This window comes from Theobroma cacao, chromosome 1 (assembly GCF_000208745.1).
Source record: "Theobroma cacao cultivar B97-61/B2 chromosome 1, Criollo_cocoa_genome_V2, whole genome shotgun sequence".
NCBI lineage: Eukaryota > Viridiplantae > Streptophyta > Magnoliopsida > Malvales > Malvaceae > Theobroma > Theobroma cacao.
This window is the reverse complement of record NC_030850.1, coordinates 12,160,900-12,187,261: the sequence shown is the minus strand read 5'-3', so window position 1 is coordinate 12,187,261 and position 26,362 is coordinate 12,160,900. Positions and strand designations below refer to the sequence as shown.

Here is a 26,362-nt window from a genome sequence, read left to right as displayed (position 1 = left end):
TGCATCGTTTTAAAGATCTCAATTAATGTAATTATCAATGAAGTAAAATATGCATTGTAATATTTTCCTTCATTAAGGTTTTTTTCTTTAAGTTTTTTCTCAATAAGGTTTTTAATGAGGCAGTACTTTAAAAGTATATTTTTGAAAGAATTATGTATTGTTTTTTTTTTCATTCGAATTTTTTTTCATGAGGTTTTTTCTTAATAAGTTTTTAATAAGACATATTCTTAATACAAAGGACATATGTGTGAATGTCTATTTTGTTATAAGACAAGAAATTCAAATTAAGTCAAACTGTGCAATAGGCCAGACATAATAAGTATAATCTGATTTGAACTCTTAGATTTGATTATGTGTATCTAGATTTGGATATAGATTGAATTGGATTAAGATTAGGATTTAAGGGAAATAAATAAGCATTTTACTTCATTTATAAATACACTTTTGAATAAGATCTTTCTTACTTTATTAATATTTTTCTCTCATAGTTGTTATTTCAGTTTATATTTCATAAAAATTTTGAAATAATTTAAAGAATTAGTATACTAAGATTGAGACAAAATCCCAAAAAAATTCAATTAGGGCTTGTTTTAGTAATAAGAAGAAGGTTTTAAAATCTTGAGATGTCAAGTTTAAATCTTATCAAATGCGACTTTAATTTAATTTTATGTTAAATTTATTTAATTATATGTTAATTTATATGTTTTAAGTCATTAATTTCTTACATAAGATGTAATATTTAATTATAATTGTGATTTATAGTTGTATGCTAACGTCATAAAAAAAATAATAACAAAAAAAAATAGCCTGGATAAATCTCAATGCATGATACAGAAAGAAGCATTGAAAAAGGGCAAAATACAGGTATTAGGCTTTAGGGAGAGATGTGTAGCCCAAATTTTAATACTAAAACCAGACAATGAAAATCCCAAGCCCAATTTCTCTGAACCCAATAAAGAAAACCAAGCCGCACAGGCGTACGTTAGCCCCTCCCGCCATAAACCCCCACACTCTATTCCCCATCGTCAGCCAAAGGGAAAAACTTCCGTTCATCTCTTCCGAGACCACCCGTTAGAACCCTCTCCAGTCACCCTCTCACAACCGTCAGATCTTCCGGAATGGACCCACTCTTAGACAGAATCAATGTCCGCGATCTGCTCTCGGGCCACGACCTCTCTGACCCCTCGACACCACTGTCCGCACCGGATCTCCGCCTTCTCATCAACCGCCTCGAATCCCATTCTCTTCACATCAAATCAAAAGTCCGTTCTTACCTACTTTCTCACTACAACGACTTTGCCTCCCTCTTCTCACTCTGCAACGACGCGATTCTAAAAACCGACCAAATATCCAACAGCCTTTCCGATATTCTCTCGTTAGTCTCCGACCGTCCGATCGATGTTGAGATCCGTGAGTTGGTTGATGAGATTGGAAGGAAAACGAAGGAGGCTAGGGAGAAGAGGGAATTACTAGGGTTGTTGAGGGTAATTGTGGGGATTTGCGAGAGATTAGAAGGCGCTAGGTCGGCGTTGAGAAATGGACGGCTCAGCTTCGTCGCTGAGGAAGTTAAGGAGTTGAACAAGGCTTTGAGGATTGGCGATGAAGAAGAAGGAGAGCCTATTGTGTATGGTTTATTGAGGAAACAGTGGGCGGATTTGTTTGATGAGGTAAGATTCTGTTTGGTTACTGAGTAAATAGAGAAACTGAGAGAGAGAAATAGTTGAATTGTGAGGTTTAATATTTTAATCTCTTTCTTTTTTTGGTATTATTCATTTTGCTGGTGATTTGTTTTTTTAGAGGAATTGGATTTGGGTTTGTAGATGCAAGAGTTGCTTGCCAAGTTCATGGAAAATGCAGTTCGGTTTGACCAGGAAGCTAGATCAATCCGGGTGAAGTATAGATTACGTGTTGATGAAATTGATGGGATTGAACTTCATACAGTTTTGGAAGCAATGGATGTAAGTTGTTATTAACTTATCTTCCTTTGCTATAGAATAGACCGACTAAATCTTATATGTGCGACATGTTTTTATTTTTTGTTTCTATGATGGATATATAATGAAGAAGTTGATAGTTTTTAAAATTTTATGTACTCATAGTTAAGTGTCTACAGTCTTTGGTGGTCATTTAATCCTGCTATGTTGTTCCTTAGATATGAGTGATGATATGATAAGATTTGTTATTTTTAGGTTGCTGGAATTTTGGATTATAGTCTTGCTAAAGTAGCTGACTTGATAATCAAGCATGTCATGACTCCAGCTGTAAATTATGAATTGCCTGTAACTTTTGTGGAAGATGTAGATCAAGGTTCAGAAGGAATCACAGAGGCAGTATTGAATATATTACCTTCACAAGATTGCAAGGTAACTGCTCTCTACCAATGGTCTAAATTCTTGGTTGGTACTTGCCACACTAGGTTTAACTAATTTACAACAAAAGTCAGTAAATAAAGCAAGCTGAAATGTTGGTTGGAATATTGAAATTTTATTGCTTCATGTTTTCTTCATGAATGGTGATTCTTTTAATACGGATCATTTTAGATGGTTAGAGCATCTACTAATCTGTAAGTGTGAACATTTTTGCTTGAAAGGAGTTCATGGGTTGTGGTGTGAGACATCTTCTCTGTAATTTTCAGATTGTAGATGTGGATGGTGATGCTATCTATGCAAGAGTTATTCAGGTTATCAGGTTTATTTTCAAGCACATTTGCTTCGAAAATGGTTCATGGATTCATTCTTTTGGAAGGTTAACTTGGCCAAGGATATCAGATCTTATTATTTCCAACTTTCTCTCAAAGGTTTGTTTTTCTAACACTTGACTTTAATAATAATAGTAATAGTAATTATAATGCTTTCTCTTCCACTTTGCTTTCCGTTCATATAATTACTTCACTGCAGAATTCTGAATGCCTGTGAATAGTTGTCAGGTAATTGATTTCTGTTATTCATATAGCAAATAAGTTATTGTTTCTGTGAAATCTTTAAATTTATGCCTGGACTTTAATATTAAGCAGGCATGCAGGGAATGTATTTCTCTCTATATAAAAGTTGGAATGGTGCATGAAATTTTCTTTCAGAGTGTGGCTATTTACCTATTTTTCCTCCTTGTGCGGGGAAAAAACCAAGGGAATAGAGTTGGTTTTATTTATTTATTCCTTTATTGCATTTCTGAGAAGCTTTTTCTTTTAAAAAGTAGATTTTAGTCTTTTCAGTACCAAATGTTATGTTTCTGTTGGTTCCCTTATTAATGATTTTCAATATTTTGGTGAATAGGAAATTAAAAGACATAATAAATGGCACTTGGTGCAGTGTCAGTAGGACATATTTGCTTGTCTTGCTCTGTTGGGATTCTAGTGGTTTGATATCATCATATTTTATTCTGTAAAGGAGCATCTGGGTGTGTTTCCTTATTTACTTCCTAACAAATTCACATGTGGAATCTTGCTTTAGGTTGTTCCTGAAGATGCCTCAAAACTTGCTGACTTTCAGAAGATAATCAAATGTACGGCAGAATTTGAGATTGCTTTAAAAGAAATGATGTTCATATCAGCATCCGATAACAAGGATGACAGGTTGAGCAACTTTGCTGAAAATGTTGAGGTTCACTTTGCATTTAGGAAGAGAACTGAAATTTTGGGAAAAGCTAGAAATTTACTCCTGCAGTGTGATTTCTCTGTTCCTCAAGTGAGCTTCTAATAATTAAATGTATGGGCTTGTGGCTTTGATTTATTGCTTTAGATTAATGAAATTTTCTATAGGAGAATACTGCCAAAGGCTCTTTACTGAAGAATGATGGAAAGGTTATACATTCTTCCAAACATGTTGATTTGCTTTTCTCATCTGAGAGGTGTGTGGTATCAGAAGCAGCCTCCCAACTGATGGAGCTAGTGCATCAGGCACTTCAGGTGAACACATTAGTGTATAGTATTTTGATTTTCACCTCATATTGTGATTAAATTTGATTTATTTGTCTGCTCTTTGTATTTGAGATGCATTTTACCTTGGCTCTCTAGGCATGAAACATCTTGAATTTGAGATTTATTGCCCCGCCACCCCATTTCACTCTCTCATGCATTTGCTCGTTATTATGATTGACTCATAAACCTTTATGATCATAAAAGATTGGACCAGGTGCATGTGCAGTATGGTATTTAACTGTCAAGAACAGGTATTGCCTTAGTATGTTAGCTATTAAGCTAAATTTTGGGGGGAAGAAAGTTTATAAGATGCCTGTTAAGAGAACCTTGTTAGTTCATACATAGAACTTTTGAAGGACTCCATTCCATCGTGGAGCAGAAACCACTAATTTTACTATTTTCTTCTTGCAATGCCATGGGCCAATTTCTTATATATATATACACATAAATCTGTTGTAATAACATGAATATGCAAAAACTTAGGTGGAAATATCTGGGAATTCATTGCAACTTGAAAGTCTTAATTCTCTTCATGTCCAGTGAGACCTGATATTCTTACAAATTAAAGATTATGGGAAAGCTTACTGTTACTGCTTTATAATTTAATAAAGTTTTCTAGGTAAGTCCCATCTCTAAAGTATGAATCTCATTTAAATTAGCTGAAATTATCTTGCACTGTGCATCCCACGCATTTTAAATTCTCTTGGCAAGACTCGTGCATGTAAACTTCAGCACGTGATTTTATGTATCACAACTCCTTGCAGGATGTTTGCTTGTCATCCACCAGAGTTGCTTTGGAATTCTATCATGCTGCCAGAGATGCTATACTTCTTTATGAAGCTGTCGTTCCAGTCAAGGTTTGTTTATTTGAGATGCTGCGGTTAGACTAAACTTAACCTTATACCTTACAATTCATCAAGACACACTTCATCATGATTTTTGTGGACACATGTATTCATATGCATGGCAGATTGCGCTTGCCTGGATGTGCACACACGCATGTCTATGCCTATATTCACGCTCATGCATGCAGGTTAAATAGGATTCTGAGCAACCAGAATTTGTATTTATGTACTGATATATGTGCTCAAATATTTATGATTATGCAAAATACCAGAGGTTTGGAGCCAAAACTGAAATGTAATTCACATTTAATTTATGTACCTTTTATATCCCTCCACTAAAAAACATTAAATGTCTTTTATTCTTCTTGTATGGGAATGTTTAACCCAGATCCCTTTGTCTTAAGATGACTTGCCATGTTAAGCATTATTTTTTTTGAAGGGCAGAATAGAATTCATTTCACTATAAATTTACAAAAGACTACCACATAAGGCAGTGAGACGCCATGTTAAGCATTATGAAGCATCATTATCTGTCAACTATATTTCTCCTAGCTTTATGTTTGTGCATCCTTGATATTTCCATCATGTTGGGTTCCCGAAATCTCTCTCTCTCTCAATATTTGCTTTCAAAGTTTCTTTGTTTTCTTCTAAAGTGGAGACTTTTAAACAAATAATGAAATTCTCAATCTTGAAGTAATCTATTAGTTTATGAGATGCCTGCTCTTCCCTGTGGTTGTGCTTGTAATTTTGACCTTAGTTTCACAAATATTGTCTAGCTTCCAAACAAATGTTGTAAAGGTTATTGTAGCATATTTGATCACTCACTATCCATCATATTTCTTTGCTTTGAGCTGTATGAGCCAGGTATATTGCATATATGCATTACTTGTTTTTGTGCATCACGGCTGCGTTGGTAACTTTTATTTTTGGCTTGTGAAGCTAGAAAGGCAGCTCGACGGTATCAATCAGGTTGCTGTTCTCATGCACAATGATTGTCTGTATTTATCTCAGGAGATACTTGGGCTTGCATTTGAGGTATATAGAGTGTAGACATAACTATAAGCTGCTTGAGAAAAAGAAAAATAAAATGCAATGCACACGTATACTATTTGGTTATATCTATGGATATTTTGAAATCTGCAACTAGACATAACTTTTTACTATTTTGCTACTAATAGTGAAAGAGATGCTGATTTGCTATTCTTCAGTGATTGTATTCGTTTAATCTAGAGTGCCTCTGCCCTCCCATGATATTATTTTGTCTTTTTATGTTAACTAATGTATTTTGAACCTACATTTCAGTATCGCTCAGACTTTCCAGATTCAATCAAGGAACATGCTGTCTTTGCTGATATGGCTCCAAGATTTCATCTCATGGCTGAAGAAATTCTGCAGGGGCAAATCCAGCTTGTTATTTTTAATTTGAGAGAGGTGTGCCTATATATGTCATCTGGACTTGATATATGCCTGAAAATTTTGAAGGATAATTACATAAAACCTATTGTAGTTTAGTCATGCTTAGAGTTCAACCATTACTAATTTAATTTTTTACAATTCAAAAATAGAAGTTTCTATTCAATTACGAGGTCACTGTTTTATCTAAATGTTATTCAATTAAAATGCACGTGCACGTCATCACTTTCTTTTTGCTTCTCTTTTCACTCTGGCAAATTTGGATAGGGAGGTATCTCATTCACTGGGCCAATGCCTGCAGCTCTTGCATACGACTTGCTTGCATCCTTTTTGATGTCAAAATATGGAAATAACCACAATATAAAGCACTTGTTTAAAAATTTTCATCTCATCGAAACTAAATTCTCTGGCCTGTTTTTGCTATGAACTATTTTAATTTCGCTTAATTTGGTTTGATTTTGAGGATCATTTTTGTTAAGTTGCTTGTAATCTAAAGTAGAGAATATGTGAGTCATATGCTTTTAAATTTGTTGCTATATTTAATAAAGTTGGAAAGTGGTGAAACATTATAATTGATCCAAAAGAAAAATAGTGGTTGAATTATAACGCAGATAAATCTGTGGCAGTTTTCATGTGACAATCTGAATTTTTAATATCTCTTGCCTTCATGAATAACTTTTTACTAATATTGCTATTTGTTAGGCTATAGATGGTGCTGATGGATTTCAAAATACCCATCAAATGCAACAATTTGAATCTGCAAAATTCAGCATAGATCAGGTAGTGTTGATGTATTTTACCAATATGCTCCTTGCTGTCATTATCCTCTGCCTTTCTCTTGCATCAGACGGTGAAACTGAATGGTTGATGATCAGGTTGCTTTTGTTCTCGAGAAAGTACATATTATATGGGAGCCACTCTTACTGCCTTTAACTTATAAGAGAAGTATGTGCATGGTTCTAGATTCTGTCTTCTCTAGAATCACAAGAGACATACTTTTGCTTGATGATTTGGCAGCAGAAGAAACATTACAGGTCTGATTGATCACTCTTTACTGTATTCTTCATAGCTTTTACATATTAAAGTGAGATAACTTATCCATCGACTTGTTGAACAGCTCCAAAGACTGATCCATTTGATGCTGGACAACCTTTCTTCTTTATTGAAATCTCTGATTGCTATCAATTCAAAAGGGAAGTCAGAAGAAGACTCAAGACGTCCTATAGATGATCTCGTACCATCTTTGTGTAAAATTCGCAAACTAGCAGGCATGTTTTTTCAATATCCTTAACTCTTGACACTGGTAGTCTACTTGATTTCTTGCCACATAATGGATGATCTTGGGTGCTACCTCAGTGGGTAAGACTTGGGTAGAAATTAGGGTATTAGTGGCTTCTTATTTTCCCAACATAAGAAAATTATATGATGCATAAATGTGACTTATCCTAATTATATTTCATTTTTTCTTTTTTTGTATTTTCCAGAATTGTTAGATATGCCTTTAAAATCCATCACATCTGAGTGGGAAAGTGCAGAACTTCTAAGATGTGGTTTTACAATGGTAGAGGTATGATTTAACTAAAATTTAGCATTTGATCTGTTGGTTTTAATGTGTTGCAATTCTTTTAGTTTTCATTTTGTACAATAATTTTGGAAGTATTTTTAAAGATTTGCTCATTATTGTATTTTTATTTATTTATTTTGTGATGCAAATCATGAGACATGCACATTGGACATGGTATTCAGCAAAATTTAACTATTATCTGATATCATGCCATCCTGTTAATGGAACAAGGAATGGTGCATATGTTGAACAACAATGGCATTTCTTGATACTCTCTTATGATATCCTTGTTACTTTAGATATCCAGTTGAGTGTGTTTATAACCTCTTATTTTAACTTTTTCCAGTTGAAAGATTTCATCAGAGCAATATTTGCTGATTCACCATTGAGAAAAGAATGCCTGTGGAGGATAGAAAACGTCAGTTTGTAGAGGTTGGCGGTTTCCTTTGGACTTTTGTAACACTCTGCCCTGCTCAAAAACCCAAAGGAATACGGCCAATGAAGAGAAAAAACAAAGGAAACCAAACAGTTGCCTTTTAGCTTACTTGTAAAGGTGGATTTACAATGGAGGCAGCTGTCTGCCCCCACTAAAATGTTGAATACTTATGGATAGTATTATGCGACGGTGAGCACACCCAACTCATCATATTCACGTGCTATAGAATTGCTTCTTCACCAGCAACTTTACTAAACTATCTCGTCACAAACTTCAAATGTATAACAATGACGCACAATTTCCACCATTAAAGAAGATGGGCAGAAGTTAAGGCAGGTTGGAGAATAAATAGCAAGAAGAAGAAGAAGAAAAGTCAATCTGGAAAAAGAAAGAAGAAAAAAAAAACACCAGAAAATGATGATGTCGTAAGAGGGAGAAGATCTCTGAGTAGCAACAAGAAACCGGCGGAGAAAATGGTTATGTAAAGTATAAAATATGTGATTTCAATCATTGACAGTGTAGGATATATAACCAAAAGATCAATTTGCACCCATCACTTGGTGTCTTTGTTATTTATCTTTTGGTTTCTTTTCATTTTAATTTTTTAGTACTTTTTATTTAAAACAATAATGTGAAAACAAAACAAGCTATGACATACCAAATGGATCTTCAGAATCCATATCACGCAACAAAATTCTAAAGAATTAACTCGTCACCTTTATATAACAATGATATATGCGTGTGTGCTAAAATGATGCATTTCATTCAACTGAAGCTAACACGGTTCTCTTGCTTTTGTTTGCACAAAGGTAAGGCTGGCCCCGCTGCTATGGTGGGGGGTGCTCTGGGACCATATAGGCTTCATTCTTGGCACCTACTCTGAAAACATTGGCACAGAGGAGAGGACTCCAACTTCGCTGAATTCTGTGCTATCCCTGAAGGGATCAGATTGTTTCTCTCCTCCCCTTGGGCAACCTCTCATTCCCTGATAGTGGAGAGCGACTCATGGAACGCCATTAACTGGGTCAACAACCATAATAAAGTTCCGTGGAGGATGAAGAACATCTCGAATGCCATTGAGGTTTACCTACTCAGCAGTGTAGGGATCTCCTTCAACCACATCATACGAGAACCCAATACCGTGGCAGACAGATTGGCCAAGGCAGGGGTTAGAAGAGCTTCAAACTTCAGATCCTACTTTCAGAACCATCATAGGGAGGGTGATTAAAATGCTCATTTTCAGTTAGTTTTTTTCTGAGTTTATTTCCCAGTCGATGTCATTGCTTCACTGATGTCTTAAAATGCCACCATGCTATGTTTCACTGCACTTTATCTTCCGAACATAGCAGGCCTCTATCCTTTTGTAGCCTGCTTTTCTTGCATGGCAGGCATGATCCCTCTTTTGTAAGTCTCCTCTTGCGAGACCTTTTAGTAAAAAAAACTACGCCTATCAAAAAAAAAAAAAATCTAATCAATGACTAGGATGAGCCATTGCAATGAGTTTGGACCACTTGTAATGACAGTCTGCACAGAGCGTCGCATACAGTGAAGACTAATTGTGTTTCCTCATATATGACTTGCTAATAGAGTGAAGAAGAATTACCTTTAATTTCTGAAGAAATACTACATAGTGAAACTGCGCATCATAAATTATCAAGTGGATATGCAAAGTCATCAGATATGCGATCTAAGTTTTTTATCTGTGAGGTTAAAGCTTTCAATGTGCTGTAAATCTCTGCTGTCTCAGGCTGCATTGGCCTATTGGACAGAAAACAATGTAACTGATTTCCAACTTCAGTCCAGCTGCAGCCTGGTTGCTTCTCTGCTTCATTCTCTTTCATCATTAACCTCATGTTTTCAACCTCATGCCATCTACCGGCCTCAGCTTGCATATTAGACAACAGCACAGAGCTTGAAGTTTTATGAGGTTCAAATTCCAAAAGCTTCTTAGAAGCAATCTTACCAAGCTCCAAATTCCCATGAATCTTGCAAGCCGACAGCAATGCACCCCATATTCCTGCATTTGCCTTGATCTTCAATCCCCTTACCACTTCAAATGCTTCATATAACATCCCAGCACGGCCTAACATATCAACAATGCAAGCATAGTGTTCAACCAAAGGTTCTATAGAGTAAATTTCAGTCATGCACTTAAACAATTTTAAACCCTTATCAACAAGGCCAATGTGACTACATCCCGACAAAACCCCAATGAAGGTGACATGATCAGGGAGCACTCCTTTTAACACCATCTGTTCATAGAGTTGAACAGCCTCTTTTCCGTGACCATTTAAGGTGTAACCAGTAATCATAGAATTCCAAGAAACAACATCAACTTCATGAAGATCGTTGAATATGAGTTGAGCATAAAAGATTCTTCCACATTTAGCATACATGGTGATCAAGGCATTCCCTACAAATGAATTATTTACATAACCAGTCTTCAAAACCATATTGTGCATCTGCTTTCCAACTTGCAACGCTGCGAGATTGGCACATGCACTTAGACCACATGCAAAAGTTGAATGATCAGGTATTGTTCCTTCATGTCCCATCAGTTTGAAACTATTCAATGCATCCAATGATAAGCCATTCTGCAAGAAACCTGTTATCAAAGAATTCCAAGAGACTACATTTCTTACCTTCATCTCCTCAAATATCTTAACTGCTTTGTCCATTTCTCCAATTTGAGCATAACCAATGATCATGGTGTTCCATGTTACCAAGTCCTTCTTTTCCATATCCTTCAATAGACTGAGAGCCTTATCCATTCTTCCCATCTGTACGTACCCTGCAATCATGGTGTTCCAGCAAATGGTATCTCTGGCAGCAATATCATTAAAAACCAGACAAGCTTCACCCATTCTTTTATTCTTAATGTATCCAGAAAGCATTGCGGTTTGTGCCACAATACTCTTGTAAGGCATTTGATTGAGTAATTCCCTTGCATTATCAAGCTGACCAACATGAACATAACCATCAATCATCATAGTCCATGAAACTGAATCCCTCTTCGGCATCTCCCTGAACAACCTAGCAGCCTCCTCAATTTGGAAATCCTTGACATAAGCACCAATCATAGCATTCCAAGAAGCAATATTCTTACTCGGCATCTGATCAAACAATCTCCTTGCCTCCAATAATTTACCCCTTCGTCCAAATGCACATAACATCGTAACCCAAGACACAACATTTGGATTCGGAATCTTCCCAAAAAACTCCCAAGCAGAATCCAAATCACCAACCTCCGCAAACCCATCAACCATTAAATTCCAGGAAACAACATCCCGTATATCCATTCCGTCAAAAAACTCCCTCCCCAAATGCATTTCCCCATTCCGAGTATAACCCGATAACATCAAATTCCACGAAACAACATTCCTAACCGGCATTTCGTCAAACAATCTCTTAGCTTCAATAAACCTTCCTTTCTTACCATACCCTCCAATCATCACGTTCCAACAAGCCACATCACGCTTATGAGGCAATGAATCAAACAATTCTCTAGCCTTTTCAAGCTCCCCTTCACGTGTGAAACAAGTTATCATCAAAGTCCAAGAAAATCTGTCTCTTTTAGGCATTCTAACGAACAGTTGATAAGCTTCATCAACTTTGTCATGGTGTAAGTACCCAGCAATCATTGTGTTCCAAGAAACTAAGTTTTTTTGAGGCATTTTGTCGAAGAGTTGGCGTGCATCGTCGATTTTTCCGTTTTTGCTGAAGGCAGAGATCATGGAATTGTATGTTACAGTGTTTCTGTGGGTCATTCCAGAGAAAATTTGCATGGCTTCCTCGATTTTACCGGATTTTGCCAACTGGGTAATATTGGTGTTTTGGTTGAAGAGATGGTTGGCTTGTTCACCCATTATTTTCAAGTTTTGTTTCATATTTTCATGCTAAAAAACTCCAATTTGGGGTCACCAGCGTCTGGAATTAACTGTCAAACCTGGTTTCAACATTCAACCATTGCAATACCTTCATTGTCATGTTGATTGAGGTCTATTTAAAAACAAAAATGTTGCATGGAAAAATATAAATAAAATTATAACTAAACTTCTTTCCCAAATAAGGTAATTTTAACGTTTCTATATATTGATATTAAAATTTCCGAGTTATAACAATTGGGACTCGAGATTAAGAGAATTATTAATATTTTTTTTAAGAGAGTGGAAAGCTAACATTGGAATTCTCCATCCACAAAAATAAAATGGCCCAAGGACCAAGCCAGCCTGGAAACATCACTGCTCAACGGAATGGACAGAAATGACTCCCAATGTTCTACATGTAATAAAATTGTCAAACAAAACAAGGAGCCATTAACCAACAGCCCATTCCAACGATGACCAAGTTATCATCTTTAAACAATTTTTCTTGGACCAAATAATGTTACCTGAGAAAGATATGGAAGGGTTTACATTAGACAATAATGGACCTGAGAATGTTCATCGCCAGAATTCCATTTCACTATATGGAAAACACGCCCTCCTAAATATCGATTCAATTTGTGAAACCAAATCAGGACACAACCACATTACTCGTGACATCAAAATCTTCTTTAGCCTAAATTCTCTTCCTGACTCTTCTATTCCAATTTTATCACAACTCATCCTTGCTTGCTATATCTTCTCCCATGAGTTCTTCAAGGGAGAACTCATCTTCTTCAATGATTTCTCCATCTTTACCATTCCACGGTTCTGTCTTTGCAATGTCAGGAGTGCCCTCCAAAGGTAAATTTCCCTTGCCCCCACGTCCTGCTTCCTTGACAAACTCGCTGCAAAGACAAATTGCCTGTTCAAGATTTTGCTCATTCACAAAGTCGGTATTCATTACAAAGCTGGCAAAGAAAACACTTACATTATATGCTCAAGCCCAAATGCACTTTTGAGTGGAGCATATGCTCCTTTCTTCACGTTCAAGGCTACAAGAGCAGGATACCCATACCCACCAACACCTACACGCCTCTCAAGATCTGGCTGCTTACCAGCAGCAGCCCAAACATAGCTGCAGAACACGAAATTGTCATAATAAGTAAAAGAAAAAAAAAAATCTTTCCTACTCTTAAACCAAGGAGGTTCATGACATCTAAGAATAAAGGAAAACAATTTCTTTCCAATTTCTCTCCTTTCTACCATCGAAGACACAAGACATTTGTGACCATGTGGGTACAAAAAACACATGCAGATTGAGAGAGAATTCACTTCAAAAAAGAGATCAAAGGAAAATAACAGGAGAAAAGCATCAATGTCTATCTCCATGTACTTGCCTGTAAGGACTCCTTTTAAATTTCTCTGCAACTGACAATAACATCTCCAGGTACTTGTTCCTTCCTTCTGCCTTGGAGTCTAAAATGTCAGGTAAGAAAGCAACAAAGCATATGGCAGCTGAGCCACATTTCTCCTCCATGACATCCTATTTGAATAGATTGTACTTCTTAGTAAACAACTCAATAGTTCCAAAAGAAATGAACTCTTCATGAAGCAAGAATGTGAGACTTACTGGGCCAGTCAGCTCTGTCACTTCAGCAGGTCCAACATTTGTTTCAAGCTGCTCTAGAGCAAATGATTCAATTGCAGAGGCAGTTCTAGCACCCTCGTAAGGAATTGGGCTGTCTTTGTCAGCACCAAATACTAAGATGGTAGGAAATCCTTGCACATTGAACCTGCTCATGAGAGACTGCAAACCAGACTCCATTAAACCAACAATATCAACCAAATATATCCAAGACTTCTAATAAAGAGAAAAAAGAAAAACTCCTTTTTCTGTTCTGAAATTGTTTCACTAGTAGAATGGTGGTGTCCAAAAAGAGAAGTTTTTATTTAGTTTTAGCAAGCATTCATAAAGTGCATGACAACATTTCACAAGACAGATGGCACGACATTGAAATATTAAGTTTAAACCACACAGACAATTAAGGAAAAGAAAACTCAACTGAAAAAATTTCTAATTTTAAAGTTGTGAATCAGTTCACAGTTCTTCCAAGTAAATAACATAACCAGTACCTTCTCAGAATCGCAGTCAACATGACCAAGCTTCACCTTCCCCTTCAAGTTATTAGCAGCCTTCTTCCACTCAGGAGCTAGTTTTTTGCAATGTCCACACCTTTAAGCAAGAATTTGTAAGGTATTAATCACCACAATCAAAAGATAAGAACTAGAAACTTAAAGAACTTGTTAGCAAACTTAGAATAGGTTATGTGCAAAATTTTATGAAAAAATATAATAACCGATTGTATAAACTATATGTATTGAGATTGATTTAATCCTGTCAATTTTATATGATATCCAGTGCATGATGTACATATATTTTATATATCAAAATACAAATTAATGCATTAATTAGTATGACTTTAGAGATATGTACAGAATTTAATACAAGATTGAAGCTTATAAAGTGTTTTTGTCAATTTGTCTTTCGTAAGTTCAAAAGCATATGTTGTCAAGTACATTTGGAAAAGAAATAACACACCTTTTATACTTCCATATTGAAGGTTGTAATATTAAATTGCTGATGAATTGATTATAAAATATATAGTTATTTCCCATTTATTCTTTGAATACTTATTTTGCAGCTGCCAAACCCCCCCCCCTTCCCTTTTCTCTTGAAAAAATTAGAACAGAAATTTTCTACCTCCATTTCTTTATTTAATTTATCCTTTAACAGGAAGGGTTGTAATTCAACAGAGTTTTTATATTACAACAGCCAATAAAATATATTATGAAAATTTGAAGATTTGATTTATTTTTATTCATATTACGTTCCTACGCATCTATTTACCTAAGGATCATCCACTATCACTCCACTTTCAGCTTGTTCAGATTCCTGAGAAAACCTTGGTTCTGTTAAAAATTTTACTGTTCTAACGGTTAAACAACTGTACTAGCTTATGCTGATATATGCAGAGATAAAGCTAAACTTAAAACTCGTTAATTCCATGCCAATAAGTCTTTTCTTTTCACAGATTTTATTTTTATAAGGAAGAGAAGCATATAGTGTCTTCACGACAAACACAGAATTAAAGTATATTTTACATCACAAGAAACATAAACAATACTTTCATGCTTGCATATATGCGTATCTGAAGTGATACTAGTGAAGTGTTATTTCTTGATGAGTGTTAGATTAATAATTAAATATGCTTACCAAGGTGCAAAAAACTCCACAATCCAAAGTTCTTTACTTTTGAGCACCAATTCATCAAAATTGCGGGAATTCAGTTCAACAGATGAACTAGGTTCAGATTTCTCACTTGATCCTCCAGAAGCTTTCCCAGCTAAACGGTCTTTCAAAAGTGCCTTTACCTATATAATTCGTAATAGTTCAACTCAAGTCTTAGCAAGAATCTTTAATATAAAAGTAATGCAGGTGAACTTCACTTTTAAGATTTTAATAATGAGTATCAATTATTTAATCCATCACAGAGAGAGAAATTATAAATGATAGAGAAAATGGGGCCATGAGAGACATTTTTGGGCATTTATCATCTCCTTGTCCATGTTTGGCCCAACTTATATTATAAAAATAACTTTTGCCGATGTAGCCATAGTCTCATGAAATTAATAGCCAAGAGAACTTCTACTATACAACTGGCACTGGCACTGGCACAGGCACATGAACTAAGTTGATTGGTATCAGATTCAAGCTGTAGCATGTGGGAATGTGTCTGAGAAGGGTATTGTTCAATTTTCTGTTTATTTTTCCATGTAGTTATTGTGATACTCAAGTCAAAATTATAGTGCCCAATATGTGTCCGATGCTAGATGCAGATGGCAACACAAAGAGCTGCAGTTGCATAGCACGACATTCAAATATTATTGACCCTTTCCATGGCTACAATATTTCCACTCAGCAATATATTGTCAGTAATTCTTGTCTTAAAGTGAAACTATAAAATAACTCAAATCACTCTAACCACAAGATTCATTCCCATCTTATTTAACAGATGATGGCTGACAAGGAACAGAACCAACCATCTTAAAATAGTAACAGATCCAAATAATTGATAAATAGTACAAACACAATTAAGTTCTAATCCAATAAAATTGTGATTTTTCAATCAATCAACATACTGTAACAAACCTGCTGGAGGGCGAATTCTGCAATAGGCTTGACGTCCCTAGCTCCCTGATAATCTACTGGAGGCTTTCCAGGGGCAAAAAACTTTATGGTAGGAAATCCTCTAATCCCATATTCCTATGTGGCAGTCAGAACAAAGTTTCTATAAGCAAATAAAATTAATAGTGACAAAAGAATTTCCAATCAGATACTAGATATTATGTGAAAATGACGATGCCATACCATAAAGCCTAGAATTTCATATCAATTATATATATTTACAATTTTCAGTAAGTTGAAAAAATTTTCTAAAAAAAAAACCTAATAACGAGGAAGCAACTGCAAAAAGAAGTTTAGACAGCATAAGGGAATCTATGCAAACTATTACTGCTTATTGAACAACAAACAGCAGACAAAGAAAGTAGAACCAAAATTACATCTCATATTTAAGGAAAAAGTATGTGTGATAGATTTGAACTCCCCAAACCTGAGCAAGGGACTTGTGAGCATCAGCATCAAGGGCTGCCACAGTAGCAACTCCTTTCAAGACATTGGCTGCCTTCTCCCATGTAGGCGTTAAAGCTTGACAATGACCACACCAAGGCGCAAAGAACTCAACCAGAACAACTCCATTCGAGTTTAAAACCTGCCAGAATTCAAAGATCTCACTCAACAACCTAATATTTTCAAAAAGCTTGCCTCTTACACATCTTGAAATACTGAAGCAGTAAGCAAAAGTCAAATCCAAGGAAAAGGTGCTTCAGGCAATGAAAATGCTATGCACCATTTGTTTCCCAATATGAACTTAGGCTATTGACTACCGCAAATTGAAGTCAGTCCTCAAAAATTTAAACAAAAATGAAGAAAGTACAAAAATTCAATATCAAATGGAATTAACATTCATTGAATCATTACTCTAAGCTTGAGAAATGGCCTCATTCTTAATTTACTTTGAAAAATAAATACAATTTAAAACGAAATAAAATAAAAGCATTTGGTAATAAACTTCAAATTAAGTGAGAAAATGCTAAAGAATCAACACATTTCTTAATAATATTAAATTTCTTCAGTCTTGTGATCCAACAAAATGCTGCATTTCAATCAACTGAACTGAAATTAAGGTCCTCGTTTTTTTCTGTTCCATTCTTTTCTTCGGATTTCTAATAATGGCGAAGGATAAAGGGTTTACCTTGGACTTGAAATTGGAGGGAGTGAGCTGAACCACTGGCGATGACGGTCCGTAAAGAGCGTAAGAGATGCTGAAGAATGTAAAGAAAAATGATAAAGCTATTAACGATGGTGATCGTGATCTAAGCATTTTTGTTTTAATTTTCCGTCACTTTCTCGAGAATTCGTGTATTTGCTCTCTCGCCCTGATTGAATCTCTCTCGGAGCAGAATCCCCTCGAGACAGTAAATAGAAAAACCCTTCAGCTCGTCTCAGAGGAAGCAACGTGTGCTTGCCAATGAGATTCCTCCAAGTCAGCTCGCTAGGTTTGTATACAAGGGAAATGTCTTGTTTGTCCGATTGGGATGTGGAAGATGGTATTACCGTGCTTTCAACGTCTAATAGGGACACGTGTACACTACTTCCACATTTCTTTTTTTTTTTTATTCCTATTTTTTCTTGTAACCACTAAATTACTAGCATCAAATGGCAAGCTCTTTTAAATTCAGCACTTTTGGTTGAATCTTGTTACCAGCACTTATTGAGCTTTTTTTACTGTTTATTTTTCTTTCTCATATTTTAAGAATACTAGTATTTATGAGTTATAGACAAAATCCTACTAAATTAAAAATAAGTCAAAATTTTTCAACTCAATGGTTTTATGTAGAAATAGTAGAATAAATAAAATATTTTTAATAGTGCAAAATTCTTTATATCTCATTTAATGACTTTTTTACCTTTTTTTAAAGAATAAGTAATAAAATAATAACTAAATAGCATTTAAATTTACAAATACCTCTATATAAGTACGAGTCAAGAGCTAAAAGCCATTGAGCTTAGCCCATTTGATAAAGTTGATGTAGAGGATTCTTTTGGTAAACTGAGAGATAATATTGCAACAAATAAAGCGAGATTCTTTAGAGGTAGTAGAAAGTAAGATAAAGTCATGTTTGAAATGTTAAATGCTTATGGTCAGAGTTAACAGATACAATGTAGAGAATAAATTGGAAAGAACTTAGAGAAGAGAAAGAGAGTTTTAGGAAGAACTTAGAGAGAGCTTGAGAGAAAAAGTATTTTACAGTATCAATTTATTGAATTTCTAGTGCATTATGAATTGCCAAGCTCTTGTATGTATGCACCAAATAGAAATCTCTAACATACTTAAAAGGAAGCTCCAAAGGGGCTTCCTCATCTAACCACGTGGAGGGCATAGAAAAAAAGAGAAAAAGGAAAGAAAAAGAGAGGTAGAACGAGAAAGAAAAAAACAGATAGAAAGAGGCTCGTGTGCAACGCACGTGCCATAGTCTAGTGGTTTTTAATAGCAATGGGTTACAAAGTGCTTATTGGACATCATGAAAAGAACACGTTTAATGATAATATGTTCATCATGGGAAGAAAAAATCCATTAAGTAAAAATACGTTTATCTAAGGGATAGCACATTAGCCCACTATATGTATATTAGTAGTGGACGAATGTTTTAACATAGTAGAGCTTAGTGACACTTAATAAAACGAAGGAAAGTACTTGTATTTCAAAAAACCTTTTAACTACTTCCATAACTAAAGACATCAAGCTAAGCATGGTGAAACTAACTCATAAACCTACCACTTGTTTCGAATTATTTTCACTACTCTTCATGTGACATAACTATTCTATATTTATTCTTATCCTATAAACCTGCCACTCAAGATAAGATTTAAATAAAAATTTCAAATTCAAGTTGTAAATTTTTTTATATGTATTCAAAAATTTATATACATGTGAGCTCACAATCTTACAAATAAAACTGTTACTACAATGAGTTTTGAAATTTTGAGACATCAAATAATTAAAGCTAAATTTTCAATTTAAAATGTCATTGGAGTCTTGAAAAATACAAGTAAAGAAGACTATTTAACTATATGCTACCCAAACTCTGTCCTCATATTTATTATAGCGTGCGTTGGAGATTGCATGAGCTAGGTGCCACAACCTTTATTTTTTAGTTAAGAAGTTGTGCAAAACTTCATGTTTGCAATTTCAGCTTTTGCTTAATTTTATGGATTAGATATATTATATATGGCCACATATGCACACTCTATCGAGCTAACAGAATGGCGTAACTCAATGGAGTTCACACCAATTCAAGTTTAAATGGAGAAGCAAAAAATGTGGTATTAGCACGTGTCTAGTTTTAGTAGTTAATGCCATTTAAATCTTTTTACTATGTTGTTTTTAACTTTACCAAGTTGTTAAGGATTGCATTTCCTTTTTCTTCTATGCTATGTCGTTTAGGTGGTTATCCCATAAATGTCTTAGGGCTAGCAATAGAGAATATTTTGCACATGCCTCAGTGTAAAATTTCTTCTAAGCTGTTGCCATGTAGTTGTTATTTTCTAGTTGGATATTTATAATTTTTCTCTCTCCTGCAATCGTGTATTTAAATTCTTTTGCACTTAATGAAACAGTGTGCTTCACCATTTTTTTCAATTTTGTTAGAACTTTTTCGTTCTTCTTCTCGATTACTTTCTTTTCTTTTCTTTTGTTCTTAGAGAACTAGAAAATATTCATCCATTTTTTCAGAAATTGTAACACGGTAGTAGAGCGTATCCATAGATCTTAAGACACTGAACTTTCCAAAGGGAGGTCATTGATATTTTTTCATACCTTAATCACTAGTTTTTTCTATATTTTAATGGCATCTTCAATGCAACTATTCCACCAATCTTTAATAGGGAAAATGATACTACATGGTCTGTGAAAATTAAGACTTGCGTAAGAGCCTTCAATCTCTGAGGAATAGTAGAGGTAAAAGAAAACCCTCCAATCATGAGACATGCCTATCTTACTCTTACACAAATCAAACAACACAGTGAAAATGTTGCTAAAAGGTATAAAGCTCTTCATTGCTTACACTCAATTGTATCTAGTATAATGTTCATTAAGATTATACATTATAATGGTCTTAAGGAAGCTTGGGATTTGTTGAAGTATGAGCTTTATGATAGTGAAAAAACGAGGCAGATGAAGGCTTTAAATCTTCATAGGTAGTTTGAAATGCTTAGGATGAGTGAAGAAGAAAGTGTTATGGATTTTTTTGGAAAGTTAATGAAACTGGTTAATCAACTTAGGTTGCTTGGGAAGAAATGATTGAGAAGAGAATTGTTAACAAGGTTTTAGTTAGTTTACTTGAGAAATTTAAGTCAAAGATTTCCTCTTTTAAGGATTCTAAGGATCTATCAAAGCTTACCTTAAGTGAACACGTGAATGCTCTACAAGTACAAACAAACGAAGGCTTTGAGGCAGGATAACTTTATTGACAAGGCCTTGGTTGCAAAGACCAAGAATTTGAAAATTGGGAGCAGTAGCGCCAAGAAGAACGACTCTAAAAAAAAAGAGAAAAAAAAGTTTACTGATGGTAAGGTTGGGAAGTAAAGACATAAGTATCCACCTTGTCCTCACTGCAAGAAAAAGACTCATTTTTTCTAATCCTGTTGGTACAGGCCTAAAGTGTAAGTCTTGTAATTAGCTTGGACTTGTTAAAAGATTGTGTAAAAACAAACCTTTTAACGTTAATAAAAAGGCTGCAGTAGCTGGACATACTGAGGCTTTTGATGAGCTGTTATTCATGGCCAAAACAGTTATTAAATCAACTAGGAAGAATGTGTAGTTGATTGATAGTGGTTGTTCAAACCACATGACGTGTGGTGAAAGTCAATTTACCACACCTGACAAAAGCTTCAGGGCAAAAGTTGAGATTGGAAATGGAGGTTTTTTTTTTTTTAAGATTCTAGAGTTAGGACAGTTGCAGTTGAGACTTAGTTAGGTAACAAGTTCATTTTTAATGTTTATTTTGTACTAAAAGTTAATCAGAACTAGTTCAGTGTTGGACAGCTTACTGAGAATCAGTATGCCCTTTTGTTCAAGGATAAATATTCCATAATATTTGATCCTACGGGGAGATAAAGTGCTAACAGTTGAAATGAAGAATAAATGTTATCCTATTGATTGGAAGCATATTGATCATAAAGCTTCTTTCAGTATTGTTATTGACTCAGAATTGTGGCATAGGAAAATGGGGCATGTTAACTACAATTCTTTACAAAAAATGGCATCATAAGAACTGGTTGAAGGATTGCCAATAATTGTTAGGCCTGAATATGTTGGTATGGTAAGCAGAGCAAGCCTCCATTTCCAAAAGAAAGAAAATGGAAAACAACTGAGAAATTGTAACTTGTTCACATAGATTTATGAGGATCTATGAAAAATCCCTCATTAGATGGAAGCAACTACTATCTATTATTCATTGATGATATGACCAGGTTTTGTTGGATTCAATTTTGAAACTAAAATCAAAAGCTATAAAAGGATTTGTCAAATTTAGAAACTTGGTAGAAAATCAAGCAAACTCAAATATCATGATACTCAAAAGTGATAATGGCAAGGAGTTCACTGCATCAGAGTTTGAAAGATACTTATCTTAGCTTGGCATTACACATCAACTAATAGTTACTTATAACCCTCAATAGAATGGGGTTTCTGAAAGAAAGAATAAGACAATTACGAAAATGGCAAGGTGTTTATTATTTCAGAAAGGTTTGCCAAAGTTCTTTTAAGCAGAAGTTGTTAACATAGCTAATTATGTGCTAAACTTAACTAAGACTAAGGCATTAGCTTGCAAAACTCTTTATGAGAGTTGGTTTGGTCACAAACCATCAATATCACACTTGAAAGTCTTTGGTTGCATTTGTTATGCCAAGGTTCTAGATGCAACGAAGACAAAACTTGATGAAAAGAGTTTGTTAACCATTGATATTAGTTATAGTGATACTTCAAAAAGGTATAGACTATATAATAATAAACTAAACAGATCTTTATCAGTAGAAATACAAAATTTTATGAAAATTCTAATGGAATTGGGAGAAATCAATTGTTGAGAGTTCTACTAACTTGAATTTAATTCAAGATCAGATGCTACATAAAATTGATCAAGAAGAGGACATTGAAGATGAAAATGATAATTCTATTTTAGAGAATTATTTTGTCTCATTTTGTTTTTAAAAGGTAGCTAAGTTTTGAGTTTAGATTAGGATTAGTTTTTTTTAATTAGTTTAATTTTGTTAAGTTATTTTATTTTATTTTATTTTTATGTTTATCTACTTTAGTTTAATTATTATTTGTTAGTTTTTATGCTTTTGTGGGATTCTAAGGAATGATGTATCAAATTGGTGAAGAAAGGTGATTAAAAGACCAAGGCTTTGTTCATACATGTTGCGGTTTTTTGAGCATAACTTCCACTTCAGATGTCTAAATGACATGATTCTTGAATCATTGGAAAACGGAGTTACAACTTTCATCACTTTGCCAGTTTTGCCTTGAATATGGAGAAAAATGCATTGGAAGTTCATAGAATGTAGCAGTCAGCAAGAGAATACCTGAAGCCAAGCCAGCGACGCATCATCAAAGGGCTGTGCCATGGCGTCGAGAGAAAAAATCTAAAGAATTAATGTAGAAAAGAAAAAGTTGCGGGCTGATTAAGGTTTATAGGTTCTACACTTACTCTAAGCCCATATTAAGAGCCAAGTAGGTTAAATTAGGAAAATTAGTTTAAGTTAGTAGTATTTAAAGAGAGTTTGAGGATAAGTTAGCCGCAGAAGACAACCATAAGAGAGATTTAAGAAGTTAGAAGTTGAGGCTGAAGATTGAAGATTAAGGTTGCCAATATTTGTTTTTTCTTCTTCCTTAGCTTTTATTATTCTTGTGACTTTTGATAGCTAAACTTCATATGTTTTTATTTATTATTGCAATTATGAGTAAGCAATTTCTTTTCTCTAAGATTGCAATTGAACTCACATGTAGTTTAATTTTTTTTCTTTCTTGCTTATTTTTAATGAGATTGAATTAATTATTCTAATTTGTTCTTAATACTTTTAATTGCTTGATCACCAATTAAATTGATTTGGAAACCTAAATATAACTTGCGAAAGGGAGTTTAGAGTAGGCTAAATTTGAAATAGCATATGATCATATTTATTTGCTTGGATGAATAAATTGATTTGTTTATAGGATAAAGATATACCTATATGCCATATGTAGCTAGTATTATAGCTTGAACTTAATGAATTTGTTTCAATTTCAACACACATAGAGAGATAGTGTTGTAATTAAAATAGATATTTTTATAAGAGTTTCGAGAAAGCTTTATAAATAATTGAGGACTTTAAATTAGCAATTCAACCCATTGGAATAAGTTAAGAGATCAGAGAGGCAAGATTTAGATGACATATGGGAGATATTGTAATCTTAGGCTTGTTTGAGTTTATTTTTATCCAATTTTATTTTTGCTTTGATTTTTTAGTTTAAATTCTTGTTAATTAGATTTAGTTAATTTATAATTTATTTAGTTACTTTATTTTGTTTGTTTGGATAAAATTGAATTGTGTTAATTTTAGTACTTAGTGAAATTTTAAATCAATTTTCTATGCAATCGACACTCTACTTGTTAATATATTATATGTTCGATACGTATATTTGTGTACGTAAAAAATTAGAACAATAGAAAATCTTGCAATGAAAGGCACAATATCTCTACAAGATATCTATACCATGTGTAATGTAGCTTCATTGAACCTACAACCTTCAGTGAGACTACAAAAGACAATAGATGGTTACAAGCAATGAAGATTGAAATGGAAATGATTGAGAAAAATGGAACCTGAATCTTGGTTGACAAACCATCTGATCAACACATTATTGGTGTGAAATGGATTTACAAGACTGAGCTTAATGAGGACGATTCAGTCAATAAGTTCAAAGCAAGGCTTGTAGTGAAGGGATACTCTCAAATCTATGGAATGGAGTACTAGGAGACCTTTACACCAATAGCAAGGCATGACAGTGTTAAGTTGCTTATTGCCAAAGCAACTAAAGAAGATGGAAAATATGGCATCTCGATGTTAAATCAACTTTTCTATATGGATATCTCATTGAAGATATCTATATACAGCAACCAAAGGACTTCATCAAACCCCGAACAGAAGATAGAGTCTGCAAGCTTGTCAAAGCTTTATATGGACTGAAACAGGCTCTTAAGTCCTAGTATGATCAAATCGACTTTTTTTTTCACTTTAGGAGGCTTTCAAAGAAGTGCAAATGAACCTACCTTGTATGTATACAACTCCACTAATTCGATCAAGGTAATCCCATCCTTATATGTTGATGATTTGTTGATTACTAGTTCAAGTGACTCAATTCTAAATGAATGCAAAACCAAATTGATTAGAGAGTTTGAAATGTTAGACATGGGAGATATGCATTATTTCCTTGGATTACAGTTCATTCAAAGTTCAGATGGTATTTGCATACATTAAAGTAAGGATGCTAATGAGTTGCTAAAGAAGTTTCATATAGAGAACAATAAAGCAGTTGAAACTCTATTGGCTTCAAACTATAAATTGAGCAAGAAATATGGGGCTTCTAAAACTATAAGCTCCACATACAAAAGCATCATAGGTAGTCTTCTATATTTAACAACTTCAAGACTAGACATTATGTTTCTTGCTAGTCTGATATCTCGATTCATGTAAAAACCTTCTCAGAATCATTACTCAACTACAAAACAGGCGCTGAGATACATCAAGGGAACAATTGATTATGGTTTAAGGTTTGAAAAGAAGGAAAGTAGTGAATTGATTAGTTATTGTGATAGTGACTAGGTTAAGAGTGTTGATGACTCCAAAAGTACTAAAAGCTACTGTTTCTTTTTTAGGAGTGCCATTTTCTCCTAAAACTCTAAGAAATAGGAGGTGGTTGCTCAATCTTCAACTGAGACTGAGTATATATAGTCGCAACACTAGCTGCAAATCAGGCTATTTGACTTAGGAAAATTCTATTTGATTTGGGGTTCGATCAAAAAAAGGGAACTACTTACTCTACTCATTGATAGTTAGTCTACAATTTCAATTGCAAAGAATCCAATTCATCATGAGAGAACCAAACATAAAAGTTAAATTTCATTAATTAAAAAATGTTGTGAAAGATGAGGAAATTGAAGTAAAACACTATGGAACAAATGAACAACTTGCAGATATATTTACCAAAAGCCTGAGCAAGGAAAAGTTCATTTGTTTGAGGAATGATTTGGGAATAGGCAAAACAAAACCCAAAGAGGTGTGTTGAATGGTTGGGTTTTGTTCCCGTGAGAAAGCTTAGCTCTGGTTCATCAATGGAGTTCGTGCTAATTCAAGTTTAAATAGAGAAAAAGAAAACATGGCAATAACACATGTCTAGCTTTAGTAGTTGTCGCCGTTAAATCTTTTTACTATGTCGTTTTCAACTTTACCTTTTGTACTTTATCAAGTTGTTAGGGATTGCATTCTCTCTTTTTTCTATGTTGTGTCATTTAGGTGGTTATCCTGTTAATGTCTTGGGGCTAGCAATAGAGAATATTTTCATGTCTCGATGCAAAATTCATTCGAAGCGATGGCCATGTAAGTTATTATTTTTGGTTGGATGTTTACAATTTTTCTCTCTCCTATAATCATGTATTTAAATTCTTTTGCACTAAACGAAACAGTGTGCTTCACCCTTTTTTCAATTCTGTTAGAACTCTCTCTTTCTTCTTCCTCGATTACTCTTTTTTCTCTTCTTTTGTTCTTGGAGAACCAAAAACCGTTCATCCATTTTTCCAAAAATTGTAACAAACCTTTTAACTACTTTTATATCTAAAGACATCAAGGTAGGCATGGTGAAACTAACTCATAAACCTACCACTCGTTTCGAGTTAATTTCACTACTCTTCCCATGATATAACTATTTTATATTTATTCTCATCCTATAACCCTGCCACTTGAAATCAAATTTTAAATTCAAGTCGTCGTAATTTTTTTTATATATTCAAAAATTTATATGAATGTGAGCTCAAAATCTTACAAACAAAATTGTTGCTATATTGAGTTTTGAAATTTTGAGACGTCTAATAATTAAAACT

At 34.3% G+C, this 26,362-nt stretch overlaps 3 protein-coding genes across 3 annotated transcripts; 1 reads left to right on the top strand and 2 right to left on the bottom strand.

The window, feature by feature from the left end:
* LOC18612373 (centromere/kinetochore protein zw10 homolog) lies at positions 882-8,418 on the top strand. Its single transcript, XM_007049143.2, has 14 exons — positions 882-1,667; positions 1,821-1,958; positions 2,190-2,363; positions 2,636-2,797; positions 3,450-3,683; positions 3,758-3,904; positions 4,681-4,773; positions 5,701-5,796; positions 6,064-6,192; positions 6,877-6,954; positions 7,050-7,208; positions 7,292-7,442; positions 7,659-7,741; positions 8,085-8,418. The coding sequence occupies exons 1-14, from the start codon at positions 1,119-1,121 to the stop codon at positions 8,166-8,168; spliced, it is 2,277 nt and encodes a 758-aa protein (XP_007049205.2). The 5' UTR covers positions 882-1,118; the 3' UTR covers positions 8,169-8,418.
* On the bottom strand, positions 8,883-12,195 carry LOC18612372 (pentatricopeptide repeat-containing protein At4g02750). The gene is made up of 2 exons (XM_018119124.1): positions 9,778-12,195; positions 8,883-9,621 (listed from the first exon to the last, which is right to left on the bottom strand). The coding sequence occupies exon 1, from the start codon at positions 12,059-12,061 to the stop codon at positions 9,818-9,820; it is 2,244 nt and encodes a 747-aa protein (XP_017974613.1). The 5' UTR covers positions 12,062-12,195; the 3' UTR covers positions 8,883-9,621; positions 9,778-9,817.
* On the bottom strand, positions 12,374-17,671 carry LOC18612371 (protein disulfide isomerase-like 2-3). The gene is made up of 9 exons (XM_007049141.2): positions 17,416-17,671; positions 16,714-16,872; positions 16,251-16,364; positions 15,315-15,472; positions 14,174-14,273; positions 13,671-13,847; positions 13,438-13,583; positions 13,029-13,175; positions 12,374-12,945 (listed from the first exon to the last, which is right to left on the bottom strand). The coding sequence occupies exons 1-9, from the start codon at positions 17,542-17,544 to the stop codon at positions 12,771-12,773; spliced, it is 1,305 nt and encodes a 434-aa protein (XP_007049203.1). The 5' UTR covers positions 17,545-17,671; the 3' UTR covers positions 12,374-12,770.